At 49.0% G+C, this 24,140-nt stretch overlaps 1 protein-coding gene across 9 annotated transcripts in view; it reads left to right on the top strand.

Annotated features, from left to right (window-relative positions):
• LOC140426973 (myotilin-like) overlaps window positions 1-24,140 on the top strand; it is a 467,248-nt gene that overhangs the window by 247,942 nt on the left and 195,166 nt on the right. For all 9 annotated transcript variants that reach the window (XM_072512314.1, XM_072512317.1, XM_072512312.1 and 6 more), the window contains 3 exons: window positions 15,599-15,664; window positions 17,519-17,660; window positions 20,023-20,046. In XM_072512314.1, coding sequence (XP_072368415.1) covers window positions 15,599-15,664; window positions 17,519-17,660; window positions 20,023-20,046 — 232 coding nt within the window. The remainder of the gene's footprint in view (window positions 1-15,598; window positions 15,665-17,518; window positions 17,661-20,022; window positions 20,047-24,140) is intronic.

The raw sequence follows: 24,140 nt of genomic DNA, 5'->3' as shown, positions 1-24,140 counted from the left end.
AGGACACATCAGACATATGTTGAGTCGGATGCTACTCTCCATATCGGAGACTTTAGGTCATGAGTTTACATTTTTTTTTTTTATTAAATATTTTATTGAAAAATTTTGGTCAACCAACACAGTACATTGTGCATCCTTTACACAATATTATAACAACACAAATAACAATGACCTATTTTATAAACAAAAAATGAATAAATAATAAATAACAAAAATGAAAACTAGCCCTAATTGGCAACTGCCTTGTCACAAGTAACACTCTCCAAAAATATAATTTAACAGTCCAATATATAATTATCTGTAGCAACGACCTATACATACTATACAGTATATATTAACAACCCTGAGAGTCCTTCTGGTTCCCCCCCCACCACCCCCCCCCCCACCCCCCCCCCCCCCCCCCCCCGATCCTGGGCTGCTGCTGCTGCCTTCTTTTTCCCATTCCGTCTATCTTTCTGCGAGGTATTCGACGAACGGTTGCCACCGCCTGGTGAACCCTTGAGCCGACCCCCTTAGGACGAACTTAACCCGCTCTAGCTTTATAAACCCCGCCATGTCATTTATCCAGGTCTCCATCCCCGGGGGCTTGGCTTCTTTCCACATTAGCAATATCCTGCGCCGGGCTACTAGGGACGCAAAGGCCAAAACATCGGCCTCTCTCGCCTCCTGCACTCCCGGCTCTTGTGCAACCCCAAATATAGCCAACCCCCAGCTTGGTTCGACCCGGACTCCTACTACTTTTGAAAGCACCTTTGTCACCCCCATCCAAAACCTCTGTAGTGCCGGGCATGACCAAAACATATGGATATGATTCGCTGGGCTTCTCGAGCACCTCGCACACCTATCCTCCACCCCAAAAAATTTACTGAGCCGTTCTCCAGTCATATGTGCCCTGTGTAATACCTTAAACTGAATCAGGCTTAGCCTGGCACACGAGGACGACGAGTTTACCCTGCTTAGGGCATCTGCCCACAGCCCCTCCTCGATCTCCTCCCCCAGCTCTTCTTCCCATTTCCCTTTTAGTTCATCTACCATAGTCTCCCCTTCGTCCCTCATTTCCCTATATATATCTGACACCTTACCATCCCCCACCCATGTCTTTGAGATCACTCTGTCCTGCACCTCTGTGTCGGGAGCTGCGGGAATTCCCTCACCTGTTGCCTCGCAAAAGCCCTCAGTTGCATATACCTGAATGCATTCCCTTGGGGCAACCCATATTTCTCGGTCAGCGCTCCCAGACTCGCGAACTTCCCATCCACAAACAGATCTTTCAGTTGCGTTATTCCTGCTCTTTGCCACATTCCATATCCCCCATCCATTCCCCCCGGGGCAAACCTATGGTTGTTTCTTATCGGGGACCCCCCCAAGGCTCCAGTCTTTCCCCTATGCCGTCTCCACTGTCCCCAAATCTTCAGTGTAGCCACCACCACCGGGCTTGTGGTGTAGTTCCTCGGTGAGAACGGCAATGGGGCTGTCACCATAGCCTGTAGGCTAGTCCCCCTACAGGACGCCCTCTCTAATCTCTTCCATGCCGCTCCCTCCTCCTCTCCCATCCACTTACTCACCATTGAAATATTAGCGGCCCAATAATACTCACTTAGGCTCGGTAGTGCCAGCCCCCCCCTATCCCTGCTACGCTGTAAGAATCCCTTCCTCACTCTCGGGGTCTTCCCGGCCCACACAAAACCCATGATGCTCTTTTCAATCCTTTTAAAAAAAGCCTTCGTGATCACCACCGGGAGGCACTGAAACACAAAGAGGAATCTCGGGAGGACCACCATCTTAACCGCCTGCACCCTCCCTGCCATTGAAACCGCGTTAAATTTAACCTATGCAATGTGCCCCAATTCTTAGCTATCTGGATCCCCAGGTAACGAAAGTCCCTTGTTACCTTCCTCAGCGGTAGGTCCTCTATTTCTCTACTCTGCTCCCCTGGATGCACCACAAACAACTCACTTTTCCCCATGTTCAATTTATACCCTGAAAAATCCCCAAACTCCCCAAGTATCCGCATTATTTCTGGCATCCCCTCCGCCGGGTCCGCCACGTATAGTAGCAAATCGTCCGCATACAAAGATACCCGGTGCTCTTCTCCTCCCCTAAGTACTCCCCTCCACTTCTTGGAACCCCTCAACGCTATCGCCAGGGGCTCAATCGCCAGTGCAAACAATAATGGGGACAGAGGGCATCCCTGCCTTGTCCCTCTATGGAGCCAAAAATATGCAGATCCCCGTCCATTCGTGACCACGCTCGCCACTGGGGCCCTATACAACAGCTGCACCCATCTAACATACCCCTCTCCAAAACCAAATCTCCTCAACACCTCCCACAAATAATCCCACTCCACTCTATCAAATGCTTTCTCGGCATCCATCGCCACTACTATCTCCGTTTCTCCCTCTGGTGGGGCCATCATCATTACCCCTAACAACCTCCGTATATTCGTGTTCAGCTGTCTCCCCTTCACAAACCCAGTTTGGTCCTCGTGGACCACCCCCGGGACACATTCCTCTCTTCTCATTGCCATTACCTTGGCCAGGACCTTGGCATCTACATTTAGGAGGGAAATAGGTCTATAGGACCCACATTGTAGCGGGTCCTTTTCCTTCTTTAAGAGAAGCGATATCGTTGCTTCAGACATAGTCGGGGGCAGTTGTCCCCTTTCCTTTGCCTCATTAAAGGTCCTCGTCAGTACCGGGGCGAGCAAGTCCACATATTTTCTATAGAATTCGACTGGGAATCCATCCGGTCCCGGGGCCTTTCCCGCCTGCATGCTCCTAATTCCTTTCACCACTTCTTCTACCTCGATCTGTGCTCCCAGTCCCACCCTTTCCTGCTCTTCCACCTTGGGAAATTCCAGCCGATCCAAGAAGCCCATCATTCTCTCCCTCCCATCCGGGGGTTGAGCTTCATATAATTTTTTATAAAATGTCTTGAACACTCCATTCACTCTCTCCGCTCCCCGCTCCATCTCTCCTTCCTCATCCCTCACTCCCCCTATTTCCCTCGCTGCTCCCCTTTTCCTCAATTGGTGTGCCAGCAACCTGCTCGCCTTCTCCCCATATTCGTACTGTACACCCTGTGCCTTCCTCCATTGTGCCTCTGCAGTGCCTGTAGTCAGCAAGTCAAATTCTACATGTAGCCTTTGCCTTTCCCTGTACAGTCCCTCCTCCGGTGCTTCCGCATATTGTCTGTCCACCCTCAAAAGTTCTTGCAGCAACCGCTCCCGTTCCTTACTCTCCTGCTTCCCTTTATGTGCCCTTATTGATATCAGCTCCCCTCTAACCACCGCCTTCAACGCCTCCCAGACCACTCCCACCTGGACCTCCCCATTATCATTGAGTTCCAAGTACTTTTCAATGCACCCCCTCACCCTTAGACACACCCCCTCATCTGCCATTAGTCCCATGTCCATTCTCCAGGGTGGGCGCCCTCCTGTTTCCTCCCCTATCTCCAAGTCCACCCACTGTGGAGCGTGATCCGAAATGGCTATAGCCGTATACTCCGTTCCCCTCACCTTCGGGATCAATGCCCTACCCAGCACAAAAAAGTCTATTCGCGAGTAGACTTTATGGACATAGGAGAAAAACGAGAACTCCTTACTCCTAGGTCTGCTAAATCTCCACGGGTCTACACCTCCCATCTGCTCCATAAAATCTTTAAGCACCTTGGCTGCTGCTGCCGGCCTCCTTCCAGTCCTGGACTTCGACCTATCCAGCCCTGGTTCCAACACCGTATTAAAATCTCCCCCCATTATCAGCTTTCCCATCTCTAGGTCCGGAATGCGTCCTAGCATCCGCCTCATAAAATTGGCATCATCCCAGTTCGGGGCATATACGTTTACCAAAACCACCGTCTCCCCCTGTAGTTTGCCACTCACCATCACGTATCTGCCCCCGTTATCCGCCACTATAGTCTTTGCCTCGAACATTACCCGCTTCCCCACTAATATAGCCACCCCCCTGTTTTTCGCATCTAGCCCCGAATGGAACACCTGCCCCACCCATCCTTTGCGTAGCCTAACCTGGTCTATCAGTTTCAGGTGCGTTTCCTGTAACATAACCACATCTGCCTTAAGTTTCTTAAGGTGTGCGAGTACCCGTGCCCTCTTTATCAGCCCGTTCAGCCCTCTCACGTTCCACGTGATCAGCCGAGTTGGGGGGCTTCCTACCCCCCCCCCTTGTCGATTAGCCATCACCTTTATCCAGCTCCTCACCCAATTCCCACGCAGCTGTATCTCCCCCAGGCGGTGCCCCCCCGCCCATCCTCTCCCATACCAGCTCCCCCCTCTCCCCAGCAGCAGCAACCCAGTAATTCCCCCCTCCCACCCCCCCCGCTAGATCCCCCGCTAGCGTAATTACTCCCCCCATGTTGCTCCCAGAAGTCAGCAAACTCTGGCTGACCTCGGCTTCCCCCCGTGACCTCGGCTCGCACCGTGCGACGCCCCCTCCTTCCTGCTTCTCTATTCCCGCCATGATTATCACAGCACGGGAACCAAGCCCGCGCTTCTCCCTTGGCCCCGCCCCCAATGGCTAACGCCCCATCTCCTCCACCTCCCCTCCTCCCCCATCACCACCTGTGCGAGAGAGAAAAGTTACCACATCGCACGATTAGTACATAAAACCCCTCTTTGCCCCCCACATTCGCCCCACCACTTTGTTCGAACGTTCTTTTTAATAACCCGCTCATTCCAGGTGCCTCCCTCGATATGTGACCCACAGTCTTGCCGGTTGCAGCATTCCAAATTTTATCTTCTTTTTATGAAGCACCGCCTTGGCCCGATTAAAGCTCGCCCTCCTTCTCGCCACCTCCGCACTCCAGTCTTGATAAACGCGGATCACCGCGTTCTCCCATTTACTGCTCCGAATTTTCTTCGCCCATCTAAGGACCATTTCTCTATCCTTAAAACGGAGGAATCTCACCACTATGGCTCTGGGAATTTCTCCTGCTCTCGGTCCTCGCGCCATCACTCGGTATGCTCCCTCCACCTCCAACGGACCCGCCGGGGCCTCCGCTCCCATTAACGAGTGCAGCATCGTGCTCACATATGCCCCGACGTCCGCTCCCTCCACACCTTCAGGAAGACCAAGAATCCTCAGGTTGTTCCTCCTTGCGTTGTTTTCCAGTGCCTCCAACCTTTCCACACATCGTTTCTGATGTGCCTCCTGCGTCTCCGTCTTCACCACCAGGCCCTGTATATCGTCCTCATTCTCGGCTGCCTTTGCCTTCACGACCCGAAGCTCCCGCTCCTGGGTCTTTTGTTCCTCCTTTAGCCCTTCGATCGCCTGTAGTATCGGGGCCAACAGCTCTTTCTTCATTTCCTTTTTGATCTCTTCCACACGGCATTTCAAGAACTCTTGTTGTTCAGGGCCCCATGTTAAACTGCCACCTTCCGACGCCATCTTGGTTTTTGCTTGCCTTCCTTGCCGCTGTTCTAAAGGATCCACTGCAATCTGGCCACTCTCTCCTCCTTTTTCCATCCGTATCCAGGGGGGATTCCCTTCTGGTTTACCGCACAGTGTTTTTAGCCGTCAAAATTGCCGTTGGGGCTCCTATCAAGAGCCCAAAAGTCCGTTTCACAGGGAGCTGCCGAAACGTGCAACTCAGCTGGTCATCGCCGCACCCGGAAGTCCATGAGTTTACATTTTGAGTATCACATTTATTAGGGCTCTCAGATCATTTTCAAATTCAACCTTTGGTATTTCAACACCATTTGTGGATTAGCTATGCCATTTGTTTTTGTTCCAAATATAGTACTTCATATTTCTTCCCCTTAAATTTCATGCGCCACTTGAATATTTTGTCCAATTCTTCTTTAGGACTGCCTCTGTTAGTTTAACAGCCATCGCAAATTTGGCCAGTTTAGGTGGTTTCGGACAATGCTGCACACACATAGTCAAGTATCAGCTGGTGTCCAGCTCAGTCTCTGTTTGTGCTTGGAGGACAGTGGGGAGCAGGGGTGCATCTATTGGCTCCACAGAACCAGCCTGCGCCACTGCCTCTCCAGAACTATCCCGAGATCGGACCTAGTCCATCCCCCCCCCCCCCCTCATTCTTCCTTTTGGCTTTTCAGCAAACCAATAGGCTATTCATGAAGGCCCTGCTTTCGCAACCTTGCCCCTCTCCTGAGGTGTGGTGGTGGTGATCCTCAGGTTAAATCACCACCAGTCAGCTCTTCCCCTCAAAAGGGAAAGCAGCCTATAGTCATCTGGGACTATGGCGTCTTTATCTTACCTTTACTGTAGCCCAATATTGTGGTAGTTCACTAACATATTTTTTCAAAAAAAGCAAGTGTGCTCATCGAGGTCAGAAATGCGTGAATTGAAGCTCAGATTCAGCTTCAGACATTCAGATATAGGACAATCAAATGCAGCGGGGAGGCGGTGGCGTAGTATTATTGTCACTGGACTAGTAATCCAGAGTACTCTGGAGTCCCAGGTTCAAATCCCACCATTGCAGGTGATGCCATTTGAATTCAATAAAAATCTGGAATTAAAAGTCTAATGATGACCATGAAAACATTATTGATTGTCGTAAAATCCCATCTGATCCTTTAGGGAAGGGCATCATTACCTGGTCTGGCCTATATGTGACTCCAGACCCACAACTATGTGGTTGATTCTTGTGGTTATTGCAGTACCTGAGAGGTGGATGCCCATTGGCTAGACCTAGGAGTCTACCATTGGCTAACGTACATAGCTCCACCCTGAGAGCGGGGTATAAGAACCAATGCCGTCCCAGCAGGCTTCACTTTCTGTATCGAAGCTGCTGGGTACAGTTCTAGCTGATTAAAGCCGATTAGTTATGACTCACATTGTCTCGAGAGTAATTGATTGTGCATCAATTTAATCAGCTATTACTTCTGAAAAGATGGACCTCCGCATCAAGCCGGAGTGCCTTCAGCTCAGCCCCCACGCAGACAACTCCGTTGCTATCTTCAACACTGGCTGGTGTGTTTTAAGAGCTTCATCGACACGGCCGCCGACACCCCCACGGAAAGGCAGAAAATGCACCTTCTACGCTCCCGAGTCAGCCCTGCAATCTACCCTCTGATCGAGGAGGCGGAGAATTATGCTGCAGCTATCGAGCTGCTAGAAGGACATTACATCCGTCCCCTGAACCAGGTCTACGCCCGTCACCTGCTGGCAACCAGAAGGCAGAGCCCTGAAGAAACACTGGAAGACTTCTATCGGGCTCTACTAGTGCTAGGCCGGAACTGTGGCTGCCCAGCAGTCACGGGGATCGAGCACACGGAACCTTTAATTCGGGGCGCTTTTGTGGCAGGTATGACTTCTCCCGACATCCGCAGAAGGCTCCTTGAAATGGACACACTGGGCCTCACTGAGGCACGGGCCCTGGCAGGGTTCATGGACGTTGCGTACAAAAACGCACTGGCGTTTGCTCCTGGATGCACGGCGCCCCCCTGGGCTACGTGGCACCCCGTCGCGGCGGCCCCCCATGCTTTCCCGCTAACCCCGCAGGCCTGCGCCGCTAGACGGCCCGTTTTCACCGCCGGCCAACGCTGCTTCTTCTGCGGCCAAGCGAATCATCCCCGCGCGCGCTGCCCGGCCCGCACCGCCACCTGCAGAGGGTGCGGCAAGACAGGCCACTATGTCGCCGTCTGCCAGGGCTGCGCCGTGGCAGCGGTCGCCAGCGACTATCAGCAGACTTTGTTCCAGGTCCCGGCCATCCAAGGCCCACCGCCGCCCTTCTATCCCCAGGCAACGTGCGACCCACGGGCGTGGCCATTTTGCCCCCCGGCCACCACGCTGGATGGGTGGGCGCCGCCATTTTGTCCCTCGCCGACGCCATCTTCTGTATCCCCGGACTCCATGTGCGACCTGTAGCTGACGCCATCTTGGATGGGGCCTCAAACCCCCAGCACTGCCGACTCCACGCTGCCTGACCAGAACTCCCCCTTGCTGCAGCTGGTCTCTGTTACCCTGGACCAGAGTCGGCCCCAGACCCTAGCGAAAGCCACCACAACGATCGCCATCAACGGCCACGTGGCATCGTGCCTGATCGACTCCGGGAGCGCGGAAAGCTTTGTCTACCCCGACACGGCAAGGCGCTGTTCTCTTGTCACCCATCCCGTAAACCAACGGATCTCCCTGGCCTCCGGTTAACACGCAGTGGTGATAAAGGGGTTCTGCCTAGCGAACCTCACTGTCCAAGGCAGGGAATTCCGCAATTTCCACCTGTACGTTCTGCCACACCTCTGCGCAGCTACCCTTCTTGGGCTGGATTTCCACAGAGCCTGACCTTTAAATTTGGCAGCCCTATACCCCGCCTTACTGTCTGCGGCCTCGCGACCCTTAAGGTCGACCCGCCTTCCCTGTTTGCGAACCTCACCCCGGATTGCAAACCCGTCGCCACCAGGAGCAGACGGTACAGTGCCCAGGACCGGACCTTCATCGGGTCCGAGGTCCAACGGCTGCTGAAGGAAGGGGTCATCAAAGCGAGCAACAGTCCCTGGAGGCCTCAAGTAGTGGTGGTAAAGACCGGGGAGAAACATAGGATGGTTATTGACTATAGTCAGACCATCAACGGGTTTACGCAGCTGGACGCGTACCCTCTCCCCCGTATAGCCGACCTGGTGAACAGGATTGCGCAATACAAGGTTTTCTCCACGGTGGATCTCAAGTCTGCCTACCACCAGCTGCCCCTCCGTCATGGGGACCGCCAGTACACTGCCTTCGAAGCAGATGGGCGGCTCGATCACTTTTTAAGGGTTCCCTTCGGTGTCACGAACGGGGTCTCGGTCTTCCAGCGTGAGTTGGACCGAATGGTTGACCGGTACGGCTTATGCGCAACGTTCCCGTATCTTGATAACGTCACCATCTGCGGCCATGACCAACAGGACCACGACACCAACCTCCGAAAATTTCTCCAGACCGCGAATATCCTTAATCTGACCTACAATAAGGATAAATGCGTGTTTAGCACTGACTGTCTAGCCATTCTAGGCTACATAGTGCGAAATGGAGTCATAGTACCCGACCCTGAACGCATGCGCCCCCTCATGGAGTTCCCCCTCCCTCACTGCCCCAAGGCCCTAAAGCGCTCCCTCGGCTTCTTTAGCTATTATGCACAATGGGTCCCTAATTACGCAGACAAGACTCGACCCCTGATCCAGTCCACAACCTTCCCCCTGTCGACGGAGGCCCGCCAGGCCTTCTGCCGCATCAAAGCGGACATTGCAAAAGCCACGATGCGCGCCATCGATGAGTCCCTCCCCTTCCAGGTCGAGAGCGACACCCAACCTGGCTAGCGACACCCGGACCCGTCCTGATGCGTAAACATGTGAGGGCGCACAAGTCGGACTCGTTGGTCGAATGGGTCCACCGGCTGCATGCGAACCCCCAGTACGCCTACGTAGCGTTCCCCGACAGCCGCCAAGACACGGTCTCCCTTCGGGACCTGGCGCCCGCCGGAGCCCCATGCGCACCCGCACCATTTCCCCCACCCCCACCCTCCCCGCAGCACCTGACCGGAGGGTCAGTACTGCCGCCGCTCCTACTCAGCGCCGAACAGGCACCGACGCCCCCTTCAGGCGCCCCTCCCCCTGCCCACTTTTCGCCCCAACAGTGCCGCCTAGGGGTGACGAAGCTGCCATTCACACCACACTTTTTATGTGTTTAGCATTCAAGTCGACAGGGCTAGAATACAACAGCAGGGATGTTCTTCTGAGGCTATATAAGGCTCTGTTCAGACCCCTCTTGGAGTATTGTGAGCAGTTTTGGGCCCTGTATCTAGAACAAACAAAGAACAAAGAAATGTACAGCACAGGAACAGGCCCTTCGGCCCTCCAAGCCCGTGCCGACCATGCTGCCTGACTAAACTACAATCTTCTACACTTCCTGGGTCCGTATCCCTCTATTCCCATCCTATTCGTGTATTTGTCAAGATGTCTCTTAAATGTCACTATCGTCCCTGCTTCCACCACCTCCTCCGGTAGCGAGTTCCAGGCACCCACTACCTTCTGTGTAAAAAAACTTGCCTCGTACATCTACTCTAAACCTTGCCCCTCTCACCTTAAACCTATGCCCCCTAGTAATTGACCCCTCTACCCTGGGGAAAAGCCTCTGACTATCCACTCTGTCTATGCCCCTCATAATTTTGTAGACCTCTATCAGGTCGCCCCTCAACCTCCATCGTTCCAGTGCGAACAAACCGAGTTTATTCAACCGCTCCTCATAGCTAATGCCTTCCATACCAGGCAACATTCTGGTAAATCTCTTCTGCACCCTCTCTAAAGCCTCCACATCCTTCTGGTAGTGTGGCGACCAGAATTGAACACTATACTCCAAGTGTGGCCTAACTAAGGTTCTATACAGCTGCAACATGACTTGCCAATTCTTATACTCAATGCCCCGGCCAATGAAGGCAAGCATGCCGTATGCCTTCTTGACTACCTTCTCCACCTGTGTTGCCCCTTTCAATGACCTGTGGACCTGTACTCCTAGATCTCTTTGACTTTCAATACTCTTGAGGATTCTACCATTCACTGTATATTCCCTACCTGCATTAGACCTTCCAAAATGCATGACCTCACATTTGTCCGGATTAAACTCCATCTGCCATCTCTCCGCCCAAGTCTCCAGACAATCTAAATCCTGCTGTATCCTCCGACAGTCCTCATCGCTATCCGCAATTCCACCAATCTTTGTGTCGTCTGCAAACTTACTAATCAGACCAGTTACATTTTCCTCCAAATCATTTATATATACTACAAAGAGCAAAGGTCCCAGCACTGATCCCTGTGGAACACCACTGGTCACAGCCCTCCAATTAGAAAAGCATCCTTCCATTGCTACTCTCTGCCTTCTATGGCCTAGCCAGTTCTGTATCCACCTTGCCAGCTCTCCCCTGATCCCGTGTGACTTCACCTTTTGTACTAGTCTACCATGAGGGACCTTGTCAAAGGCCTTACTGAAGTCCATATAGACAACATCCACTGCCCTACCTGCATCAATCATCTTAGTGACCTCCTCGAAAAACTCTATCAAGTTAGTGAGACACGACCTCCCCTTCACAAAACCGTGCTGCCTCTCAATAATACGTCCATTTGCTTCCAAATGGGAGTAGATCCTGTCTCAAAGAATTCTCTCCAGTAATTTCCCTACCACTGAAGTAAGGCTCACCGGCCTGTAGTTCCCGGGATTATCCTTGCTACCCTTCTTAAACAGAGGAACAACATTGGCTATTCTCCAGTCCTCCGGGACATCCCCTGAAGACAGCGAGGATCCAAAGATTTCTGTCAAGGCCTCAGCAATTTCCTCTCCAGCCTCCTTCAGTATTCTGGGGTAGATCCCATCAGGCCCTGGGGACTTATCTACCTTAATATTTTTTAAGACACCCAACACCTCGTCCTTTTGGATCTCAATGTGACCCAGGCTATCTACACACCCTTCTCCAGACTCAACATCTACCAATTTCTTCTCTTTGGTGAATACTGATGCAAAGTATTCATTTAGTACCTCGCCCATTTCCTCTGGCTCCACACATAGATTCCCTTGTCTATCCTTCAGTGGACCAACCCTTTCCCTGGCTGCCCTCTTGCTTTTTATGTACGTGTAAAAAGCCTTGGGATTTTCCTTAACCTTATTTGCCAATGACTTTTCGTGACTCCTTCTAGCCCTCCTGACTCCTTGCTTAAGTTCCTTCCTACTTTCCTTATATTCCACGCAGGCTTCGTTTGTTCCCAGCCTTTTAGCCCTGACAAATGCCTCCTTTTTCTTTTTGACGAGGCTTACAATATCTCTCGTCATCCAAGGTTCCCGAAAATTGCCGTATTTATCCTTCTTCCTCACAGGAACATGCCGGTCCTGAATTCCTTTCAACTGCCACTTGAAAGCCTCCCACATGTCAGATGTTGATTTGCCCTCAAACATCCGCCCCCAATCTATGTTCTTCAGTAGATGAAGGTAGAGCAGTTGATGTCGTATACATGGATTTTAGTCAGGCATTTGATAAGGTTCCCCATGGTCGGCTCATGAAGAAAGTAAGGAGGTGTGGGATAGAGGGAAATTTGGCCAATTGGATAATTAACTGGCTATCACATAGAAGACAGAGGGTGGTGGTGGATAGAAAATTTTCAGACTGCAGACCAGTTACCAGCGGTGTACCACAGGGATCAGTGCTGGGTCCTCTGCTATTTGTGATTTTTATCAATGACTTGGAGGAGGGGGCTGAAGGGTGGGTCAGTAAATTTGTTGATGACACCAAGATTGGTGGAGTAGTGGATGAGGTGGAGGACTGTTGTAGGCTGCAAAGAGACATTGATAGGATGCAGAGCTGGGCCGAAAAATGGCAGATGGAGTATAACCCTGATAAGTGCGAGGCGATTCATTTTGGTAGAAAAAATTTGAATGCAGATTACAGGGTCAACGGCAGGGTTCTGAGGAATGTGGAGGAACAGAGAGATCCTGGGGTTCATGTCCACAGATCTCTGAAGGTTGCCACTCAAGTGGATAGAGCCGTGAAGAAGGTTTAGAGTGTGTTAGCGTTTATTAACAGGGGGCTTGAGTTTAAGAGACGCGGGTTTATGCTGCAACTATACATGACCCTGGTGAGACCACATTTGTGTGCAGTTCTGGTCATCTCATTATAGGAAGGATGTGGAAGCATTGGAAAGGGTGCAAAGGAGATTTACCAGGATGCTGCCTGGATTGAAGGGTAGGCCTTATGAGGAAAGGTTGAGGGAGCTGGGGCTTTCTTCTTTGGAGAGGAGGAGGATGAGAGGGGACTTAATAGAGGTTTATAAGATAATGAGGGGGATATTTAGAGTGGACGTTCAGAGACTCTTTCCTCGGGTGGATGTAGCTGTTACAAGGGGGCATAACTATAAGATTCAGGGTGGGAGATATAGGAGGGATGTCTGAGGTAGGTTCTTTACTCAGAGAGTGGTTAGGGTGTGGAATGGACTGCCTGCTGTGATAGTGGAGTCGGACACTTTAGGAACTTTCAAGCGGTTATTGGATAGGCACATGGAGCACACCAGAATGACAGGGAGTGGGATAGCTTGATCTTGGTTTCGGACAATGCTCGGCACAACATCGAGGGCCGAAGGGCCTGTTCTGTGCTGTAATGTTCTATGTTCTATGTTCTATGTTCTAAATATTGTGCTGATGTTTCTGGAGGGGGTGGGTGGGGACTTAAACCACAATCTTCTGAGTAAGAGGGAAACAACACTGAGCCACAACTGACTACATAGTCAATGCTGACGTTTCTATGAAATATCTCCATTAATTTCCATTTTTGTAACATGATTCTTCTTATCGGGGTACAGAGGAAATCAGCAATTGTGTCTCTAACATTAGCCTCTCCTGCAAGAAGTGACGGTTCTGCAAGCCCTTGGAATCCCTAAATATACTCCAAACCTGTTCAGGTTCTGGGTGTGATTTTCCCATCGAGTTGTGCTTGGCACCGATCCCATTATGTTGGGTGCATAGCGGGAGAGGCCATAAAGAGGCTTTGTGCCATTTGGCGAGTCGCGTGCAATGCACATGACCCTCTACGCCCGACGTGATCTGGATCACACCCTCATTGGCTGTGATCCAGATCAGCATATTTACATGAATCTTTAAACTCATTTAAATATGGGCAGCCCTTCCGCGGCCGCAGTCTCCCGGCTCTGGGTATTCACCAGCCCCACCAGCGAAGCCTCACGTCGGTGTGAATTAGTATTGTTCTCCAGAAACCAGGCATGATGGCCACACCAAGGGGGGTTCGGGGCGGGGGGGGGGGGGGGGGGGGGGGGGGGGTCGCAGGCCATTGGAGACCCCAGGTGGTCGGGACAGGAGGTGCCCGGGCAGTGCCAACCTGACACTCTGACAGTGCCAAACCGGCACGGCATGGGTGTTAAGTTAGCACTGCCAGGGTGCCAAGGGGCATTGTCAATAGGAGGGGCCTGAGGGGGGCCATGGCAATGAAGGGGGGGTATGAGGGTGGGGGTATGAAGGAGGTTATGAAGGATGGGGTCGTGAAGAGGGGACCTTAAAAGTGGGGAGGCCCTCAGCAACCAGAAAGCGGGGTATGCTCACTTGGGGGACAGGGGTGATTTTTAAGTGAGGAACTCCCCAAACTTTAAAAATATTACTATGGGTGTGATCTAACGGCTGCATCGCATCCACCTCAGTACGTGATGCGGCCGGTAAGTTTACTCACAATCACGGGACCTAAATTTGCATGTTTAAGTGTGCAGTTAGGCACACTTAAATATGTCTCTGTCAGAGTTAACCAACCCCCGGGATCTAACAGCCTCGCTGAGGAGATCCCAGCTGGGTGCTGTTTAGCACTGGTCTCCACAAACGGGGACCAGGAGGAATGGCACTTGGAAGGGACTCCCAGGTGATCGGAAACCCCAGTTGGCTGGCCTCTGGGCAGGATGGCACCCTGGCACTACTGGTGCTATCTTAGCACTCCCAGCCTGGCAGTGCCACCTGGGCACCCTGACAGTGCCACCCATGTACCAGCCTGGCACTGCCAGGGGTTTGGGCTTGGGGGTGCCTGCCCTTATGAGGTGGGGTGTGGAAGCTGGAGGACCAACTTACTCAAGAGGTAATTTGGGGCATTGCGGGGGGGTCTGGGGGTCACATGGGGGGCGGGGGGGGGTGAGAGAGCGGCACTGAATTCCAACTGTTCTGACGGGCGGAGCTCCTCATCGCAGGAAATGAAGTTAAGTGCAGCCTCGGCCTGAAAAATAGCTACAAGCCGGAAACACCCAGCTAAACCAGCCCGCATGCTTCTTTCCGTTAAATCCCGCCCTACGTGTGGGTGAATACAGATCTGTATCGCAGCCAAACACCCGGCGGTACCCACCCAGCGAAACCTGCCCAAAATGACACATTTTTTTGGGAGAATTGAGCCTTTGATCTGTCACAAGCTAGCTGGTAGTGATTAGCAATACATTTCAGTTCATTAAGAAATCGCTTTTATAAATGCCTCAATAAATCTGGAAGTCTGATCATTTTCCAACATAATGATTTGAATGTGATGGGGTAACTTGTGTTTTAAATTAAGTGAAATATTTTAAGACACAAGAGATTGCACAGATACAAACAACTGTCCAAAACAGCCAACACATAACTCGATTATTTACATAGATTCCTTTTTATTGATCAATTAAAAACAAAAGTCCTCATATCAATTATTTTGGATACAACTACCGAATATATTTCAGTAAAACTGCTTTAAAGAACCAGAATCTTTAGAACACGTATTTGCCATTTATTTTATGGAAACAAATGATTCACTTTTACACATCATATCAAGGGGAAAAACATAATTTATGACTCGTCCCATTTTGAAAGTCTGCCGCCCTACCCTGGCCTGGCCTAAATGAGATTCCAAGCCTACAGCAATGTGGTTGGCTATTAACTTCCCTCTTAAATGGCCTCGCAATCCATTCAGTTCAAGAGCAATTAGGGATGGGCAACAAATGCTGGCCTTAAAGTGACACCCACGCCCCCATGAAAGAACATAGTAAAAAAATCCTTTCACGAGATAACAGAAAGTTAACTCAACATTTAGTTGGGAAAATAATCCCCCGATAATAATGAACTACTTAAACTTTGAATTTACTTCATTTTTACAGATGCAAGGGACCCCATTTTCTACTCATTCGGGAGTCTCAACAGAATTCGCTCCAGTGTTTACAAAGGTAAATGAGAAAGGATTCATTCATCTGGACCTTACTGTTTTGCCATTCACACCACACTTTTTATGTGTTTTGCACTGCTTGGACATCTGACTAACTAATATCATAACACAATACTTGCCAGTCTTCTGAAGTGTCTTTTCATGTTTTGTTAGTATCTTGATGACTAGGTGCTTTGGATTCCCTTGTTAATTGGGATGAACAGGGGCCATTATCAGCTTGGGTGGAGATTAGTGGGATCAGAAATTGGGGAAGAATCTGGTTATCCTGCGTCACTGCCCCATTTGCGCAGCAATGCAGTTCCCAGGGTTTGGGGTGTTGGCGGTGGGGGGAAGGTTTTCATACATGTTCAGGAGGAGGCAGGACTGTCGAGCTAACATCATGTGCTGGAATTGTTAATACATCCACATCTGGCATCCCCAGCACACAGTTAACCTGCATGAAGCAGACATAAAGCAATTTTAAGGAGCCAGAGGTGGAACCCATCGGAATGTAAAAGGCAGCTCAACAGAGTGATCAACTGTTGCGGGAGAAGTGCGCTTTCATCCATTTTCAACCATACCTGGAGCCAGCACCGCTCCGTAACTAACACCATCACTGCCTCATAAATACCCCAGATATACACGGCTGGCCCAAGCTTAACCTTGCAAATTCCAAGAGGGTATGAACATTTTAACATGGTTAGCACAGGCTAATGTCCTATTCTGTCGTTGTTTTCAGGTTTAACATCATGCTAGTTTTTTGGTTTCCTTGTCTTTTGTCTCCTTGGGGAGAAATTAATCTGAATGTTACTTGAGGCAAAATCACAACTTTGTTCTTTTGAATTAATTTAGGATGTCATTATACATGGCAACCAGAATTATTCACCAATATGAGTATTGCTGAATTCATGATTCGCACCATGCAAGTTTAGGGATAATTAACCACAATGATAAGTGCAAAAATCACGCGGGCCAGGCCATGGTGGAGGCCACCCCCAAGGTCGGACCCTCCGCCCTCTCCCACCAGGCCGCCCCCCGCAGGATGGATGCCGAGGTCCCGCCGGGTAAGACCAGATGTGAACGGCGCCGGCGGGACTCGGGAATTTTTGGGCGGCCACTCGCCCATCCCGGGCGGAGAATCGGCAGGGAGGCCGCATAGAGCGGCCCCCGACTGGCGGCGCACCGGCCGCGCTGGCACCAATGACGCCAATTCTCTGCTCACCGGAGAATCGGCTGACCGGCGTTGGGGCGTCGTCGCGCGATTCGCGCCCGGCCCGGCGATTCTCCGACCCGGCGTGAGTTGAGGAGAATCCCGCCCTGTGAGGTTTACTGTTAGCAAAGGCACCCCTATGTGAAGGCATTTCAGGGGTGGTTGGAAAATGATTTGTGCAGCTCAAGAGAGACCTTCAGTGGGTGAGGGCAAACCTTGGAGTACAGCCATAATTTTGTTACTTATGTTGATATCTGTTGCCATGTAATATCATATATCACACTGTTTGCAAAACAGCTAGTATCTCAAACTGCAAATGGAGTTGTTGAATTCTAGATACCTTGGGCTTTGGTAGAATGTCTGAAGGAGATGTCAACAAATTAGCTTCCTATATTTAGCAAAGTCCTGAGGACCATCATAAATATTAGGAAAGAGGCCAATTAAATTGAAAGTTCTTGTTCACAGAGCTTTCCTGAACTATAGGCATATCAAATGGTGAACATTGTAAACAGCATCATTTACAAAGTGGGGCCTGGCTTCTCCAATGCATTTGCTTTCCTTAACAAAAAGATTTCCACGAGATGTTTCCTGAGGAACTATTCTCTGGATTTCAGAGTTAAGTATATAATATTGCTAAATAAAGCTAAATGTGCTTTTTTCTTATAGTACCTGCAGGATGTTATTTCACCAAGGAGTCAGTTAGTTGTACTGGAGTGTAGAGTCCAGGGTTCCTCCCCTTTGAATATCCAGTGGTATAAGGAGGAAATGTTAATCAAGGACTCTGCAGACTTTCGCATTTTAAGAAAGAGTAAGTGATATCATATAATACTTTCTAAATGATCTTATTTTGAATCATTATAAAGTGATTACTGATTCTTTTTGAGGGCGTGAATGTGGCCCAAGTATCTTCATTCCTCATGGTGGCCAAGTGACTTGGACCAGATGATGACTTTGCCCAAAAGGGTCAGCAGCTCTCCGCCCTCCATTGACCACTGCTACCCCATCCCCTACCCGATGAGAAGATGAAACGGTTTCTCCACTTTCTCTGAAATAAACCTCAAATTTTACCTCAATGCTACTTCTCAACAGATTAGATTCTAGCTCTATTTTAAAGATCGCAATTGGCCTGAATTCCAAAGGGCAAGTTTCACCATTCACCATGAACGTGGCAAGCCAGGGGAATGATGACTTGTGTAATTGTTTGTTGTGCTAAAGAAAAACAGCTTGAATGATCGAACAGTCCATTCAGCATATCTGTTATGATACTTTGAAAATTATTTTAAAATGCTACCAAAAAAAATCTACTTTAAACTTCTGGCACAGTGTAAGAACATTTCTCCCCAGCATAGAGATGTAATTCTGGCTCGCTGGTTCAAATACTTTGCTCAAAACATTGAAATTAAAAATGACTAGTGTAAACTGGGCATCATATTAACAAACTGCATCCTCAGTTAAAGGTCAATTTACTCACCCCACTCAGTTCCGAATTTCATTCCTATTCATAATGATGCCATCTGGGAACTGTGTCAACAGAGACAGATGACCAGACGCCTATTTCTCCAAATTGACTCATTATGAATGTTGGTCAAACCCAAGAATTCACTAATGGTTTAGCTCAGCTGTTTTCACAGTTGGAAGTGGAGTGTTTGTTTTATTGATTGACATCTTTCTTTGAACCATTTCTTTCAATGTCTGTATATTTAATTGGACAAAATTAAGAGGTGTAAAGTGAGGTAAAGCTTCTGTTATTGATACTATAATGACACTGTCTGATTGACACTTTTATAAGGTAGTGAAAGCAGCAGTTTTCTTTTCAAAGCACATTTTTGAATGGTCATTTATTTCAAGTGTATTTCAAGACTTGACATTTTTATTATATGGCTCATAGATTCCAAGATGCATACTGGGTAGGTGGGCAATTGGGTCACGGATGGGGCATGGAGGGAGAATGGGTAACACCTTTTAACTGCTTTGAGGGGCCGTGAACCACGTGTCCTCGAGGAGCTGGCCTGACGACTTTGCAAAAAATTGCAGGGGTATTTAAGATGCAACGGAGCTGGTCATGTGTGCTGGATTCTGGGTTTCCTACCCGCATTCCTATCCTGCGCAGGTAAAAATTGCCACTGCTGGGAATGAGGTGGGAGTCCCAGAGTCAGGTTCTACCCACCATTTTTAATAGGGCTTAGTCCACATAAATCTGGCCTTCTGATTTGATAATTAAAGGAGTTTCTCTGACATCAAGTCAGGAAGTTATAACACTGCTTTTCGCTTTTAATTTAAATTTCAAACGGTGAAATAAATCATTATAATTGGATTAAGATGGAAGCCAAAATAAAGACAAAGAAACTTCAAAGATTTATCTTAAAAATCTGTAATGTTTTCCAATCACAATGGAGAAATTTGACATTCCGTAAGTATGAAATTAGCTTTTCAGAGCCAATGAGAATGTTCAGCAGCAATTGTAAAGTTAATATGCTGTTAAAAATCCAATTACGCCTCATTCAATGTGTAGCTTTGCCAAGGATTTTCACAGCCAGGCTAACACAGCCTAAACATAGAAATTTCCATCAATTCACTGCTTAATTAAGGATTGCAGTCTGTGAGGGAATGGGTGTTCCTCAACAGCTCATCCACTGGAGGAGGGTTGAATCACTGGGAGCAAATTCTCCATTTCCCCATTATTCTGCACCAATGTGGTCCCCTGACGTTTCCTATCAGTTTCAGTGGAGCAATAACAGCAACGGTCTCACCCTTATTACTACCTCAAAGTCCAGGGCAATGAAAATTGCTCACACTACCCAAACATGCTGCATGTTTTTAGATCATCAGCATCACACATCTGGAAACCATAAAAACAAATGCCAAGTTTGAAAGCTTGATTTCAGTTCCAAAGTAACACAGTGTTACCAATTAAAAATTAGCACAAAAAACTCTGTGCCATCAGTAATCGGAAGGGTCATAATACAATGCCAGCTTCCATAATATGATACTTCATTAGTATGCAAATTGTTACATTACTGCTGGAAGCAGAATATTATTAACATGATTTACTGACACAAGTCAGTACAAGGTATAAATTTCTTTTGTCACTTTTCAGTCATTTCTAAACTGTTATTTCCCAAAGATAACACTTCTTTTTCTCTTGTTTCACATATGTGTCCAACCTGTAGAGGCGTGTTTAACAGCAGTACCCGGTAAGCATTTGTTTTGGTAGCTAACATCAGTCATTTAAAACAAATAGCTTGTATCCACATGGGATATGCTTCACAATTTTTATTTCTATTACTAAATCAAATTATTAGCTGGAAAACAGTGGTACAATGATCAGCTGGCTGGACATGGATTAAGCTTCCCTTATTGAGAGTGCAGAGGATTGCATGTAACCAATTATTATTACGCACAGCTAAATTACTGATGGGAAGCAGTGAATCTCGGAGTTATAGCATTGAAACCATGTGTTAATATTATTGAGCTCAGTAGTAGAGGCATATTTAGTGTTGGCATGGAACTCCATCAGTAGTCTTTAAAAATGGCAATCGGGGATCCCAAGTACATTATTGGGCCTCAGTTTAGTTATCAAAAGGGTTTGGTCTCTGATTCTGGCAGGTGCTCATGACGTCCTGTGGTTGGCCCTTCCCTAACACACTGGGTGAATCGGGAACAGAGCGTTAAGCCTTTTCCCACTGAACCCCCAGCAGTGCCAGTGAAAACCTCTCCCTCTAAGCTGTCTATTGCCTACATGGACACTGATTAGGTGTTTCAACATTTACTGTTTGTGTCTCAGATTTACAGCCCCTACAGTAATTGGAACACGGGACGTAGGAGCAAGAGTAGGCCATTTATTTTATTGTAGCCATTTATGGCCATCACCCCCTTGGGGTGTATTGACTTGTATTTGAGTGAATACCTTTTTGGACTGCTTGCTGGGGAGAGAGCTTTGCATATGTACTTTGTAATTGTACCTTTCAAATATGTAGATAACTTATTCATAAATTTATGTTGGTGGTTCACCAGTTAACATCCTCTTACAGGTTTGTACTGGGAAGTGTTTAACAGAGTTGCCATCCTTGTATGTCCACTTATGGAAGATGCCTGCTATGTTTATTAATAGTGTGCCTTCACTAGCTTTCTTGAGATGGATCATCCTGTTCCACAAGTTCAAGAGATGGCATTGACCAAACTCAGTGACTTTCTCCCATGTTTCTGACCAGTTATTTAATTTGCTCGATCTTCCTTAAATCCTTGCATCTGTAGTTTATAAAAAATTCTTCCATGGATTGTGGACGTCACTGGCCAGCATTTGTTGCCGATTCCTAATTGCTCTTGTACGGAGTAGCTTACTGGGCCATTTCACAGGGAAGTTAAGAGTCAACCACATTGCTGTGGGCCTGGAGTCACGTGGAGGACTGACCGCGTAAGGATAGCCGATTTTGTTTCCGACAGGACTTTAGTGAACCAGATGGGTTTTCAACAACAATTGATGATAGTTTCATGGTCCCCTTTACTGATAACCAGCTTTTTATTACAGATTTACTAATTGAAGTCTAATTCTACCAGCTATCCAAATGGGATTTGAACCTGTGTCTCCAGATCATTAGCCTGTCCTCTGGATTACTAGCCCAGTGACATCATCCCCCTGTTCATATTTGGCCATCGAACCATCAATTTCCTTGCGTTTTGTATTTTATTAGTCTGAGAAATGTTCCGTTACCTGGACTAGGTCCCAATTTATATTTAGAAACTGGACAAGAAACCCCAAAGATTGTTTGATTTGTAAACTGTGAGGAAAAGATACTTCGCTCCATAGAATATAGAACATAGAAAAATGCAGCACAGAACAGGCCCTTCGGCCGACGATGTTGTGCCGAACTTTTGTCCTAGATTAATAACAAATTAATCTACACCCCATCATTCTACCGTAATCCATGTACCTATCCAATAGCCGCTTGAAGGTTCTAATGTTTCCGACTCAACTACTTCCACAGGCAGTGCATTCCCTGCCCCCACTACTATCTGGGTAAAGAACCTACCTCTGGCATCTCCCCGATACCTTCCACCATTCACCTTAAATTTATGTCCCCTTGTAATGGTTTGTTCCACCCGGGGAAAAAGTCTCTGACTGTCTACTCTATCGATTCCAGGAGTGGTTCCACTGACAACTGAGAATCTTTTATATTAAAACAAACGTTATTATTAACACAGGATTAACCCCATTAACATCCAAAGAAAAATCAGCTTTTTAATTAACATTTAAATAGTTTCAAGAAAAAAATGTCCTTGAGCTTACTTTTCCATCTACTTTTAAATTTCAATTAAGAAAAAAACACATACATAGATCACTCATTAATGAAGTTAACACTCAGTGGCTTCCAGAATTATTCACAAATTCCTTGGGACAGAAGCTTTCAGAAAATAGTCTGAGAAAAACACCTCCTTTCCTTAGTATCCAGAACAGAATTCTAAAAATGAAACTAAAAACAACAGAGGGCAGGGCTGAAAATGAAACTAAAAATAGACCCAGCCTCCCCCATGAGTGACATCACAGCTTGCCTAGTTGTTAACCCCTTAATCACAGTTTTAGCAGACACATAAGGCGCGATTCTCCTGTCCGGGGACTAAGTCCCCACGCCGGCGGGAAAACCGGCGCGAACCAGCCGGCGCCGAAGGGTTTGCGCAAGTTAGCGCATGCGCCGTAGGGCCTGCGTGATCTCGCACATGCGCAGACCGGCCGGCGTATTCTGGCACGTGCGCAGGGGGTTGTCTTCTCCGCGCCAACCATGGTGGAGCCCTACAGGGGCCGGCGCGGAAGGAATCTGCCGCCCGCAGATTGGTGGGCCCTGATCACGGGCCAGGCCACCGTAGGGGCCCCCCCCCCGGGGTCAGGCGCCCCCCGAGGACCGCCCCAGCTGACTTACCTGCCAGATCCCGCTGTGTGGGACCATGTCTAATCCATGCCAGCGGGACTGGCCAAAAACGGGCGGCCACTTGGCCCATCAGGATACAAAGAATTGCTGGGGTGGCCGCTGCCAACAGCCCAGACCGGCGTGGAGTGAACCCCGCCACCGCCCGAAGACCGGCACCGGAGAATACGGCAGCCGACGTCGGAGCGGCGGGGCGGGATTTGCGCCGCCTCCAGGGGATTCTCCGACCCAGCGGGGGTCGGAGAATCCCGCTGATTATCTGGATACTTAAACTAAATTATTTTAAGAACATTTCTGCAACAGACACATAACACAATGGGCACGAATCTCCGGCCGGGTTGGGCTCTTGCTTGAGTACAATGCGGCCAGAGAATGCTGGGAAATCCCTCCAGTCAGCCTTCCGAAAGCCTCCGCGCCTCCCGGGATTCTCCGACGCCTTGCGCGACGTCGGAGTCGGAAACCCACCCCAAATGGGCATGACCAAATGACGCTCACAGAAGTAGCTTGTAAACCTTCTTACGACCTATCTGCGCAGGATCCAATGGCCTCCTTCAATTCACCAGCCTCCCCACAGAGGCTGCGGCCGGGCGCTGATCTGTGCTTGGCACTGCCAAGCTGCCCGGGTGGCACTGCCAAGCCAGCAGCTGCACTGCCTGGGTGCCAGTGCAAGGGTGCCCAAGTGCCAGGGTGGCACTGCCAATGGCTGGGGGCAAGGGGAGCCTTGCCCATAAAATGAGGGTTGAGGGGGCGTTTGAAGGGTGGGAGAGTGCAGGGCAGGTAAGTAGGGGCCTCTGGGAAGTTGGGGAGGTGATGGGTGGGGGCCCTGGAAGGGACAGGATGCTGTAAGGGGGGGCCTGAAGAGGGGGAATGCCCAGGGACCCCATAGCAGTGTGGTCCTCACTTGGGAGGTGTGGGGTAGTGTCCATGTGTATTGGGAGTGACATTGCCCATGGGTGGGTGGTATGGGGGACTCACAAGCTCACTTAGAGATCGGGGCACTCTTTTAAAATGGCGGCCCGATCTCTGAGTCCAGCTCCCCAGTGCTAAAAGAAATTCTAAGTGTGGGCTAAACCGGTGAGAAACTCCCCAGGGCCCCAAAAAGTTACTAAATGTCATTGAATAGTGGTGGGGAACTCACTGGTAGAGCCGGCAGGATACCCCACGAAAAACCCGCCACAAATGAACTGAGAAATCTTTGGGGAGAATCGGGCCCAATATATATATAGGAATTTCCTGTATTCATCACAGAAATTGAATAAAATGTGGGCATGGTTCCCGAGTGCTACCTTAAGGATATAAAGGCTGTTTAGAGTAGTTAAAAAGGCACTGGTGATAATGTGTGATTTTCAATCTCTGTCTAATAATCT

This window comes from Scyliorhinus torazame, chromosome 7, assembly GCF_047496885.1.
Source record: "Scyliorhinus torazame isolate Kashiwa2021f chromosome 7, sScyTor2.1, whole genome shotgun sequence".
In the NCBI taxonomy this organism is placed as follows: domain Eukaryota; kingdom Metazoa; phylum Chordata; class Chondrichthyes; order Carcharhiniformes; family Scyliorhinidae; genus Scyliorhinus; species Scyliorhinus torazame.
Note: the sequence above shows the minus strand (reverse complement) of the source record. Positions and strands in the feature narration are given on the sequence as shown.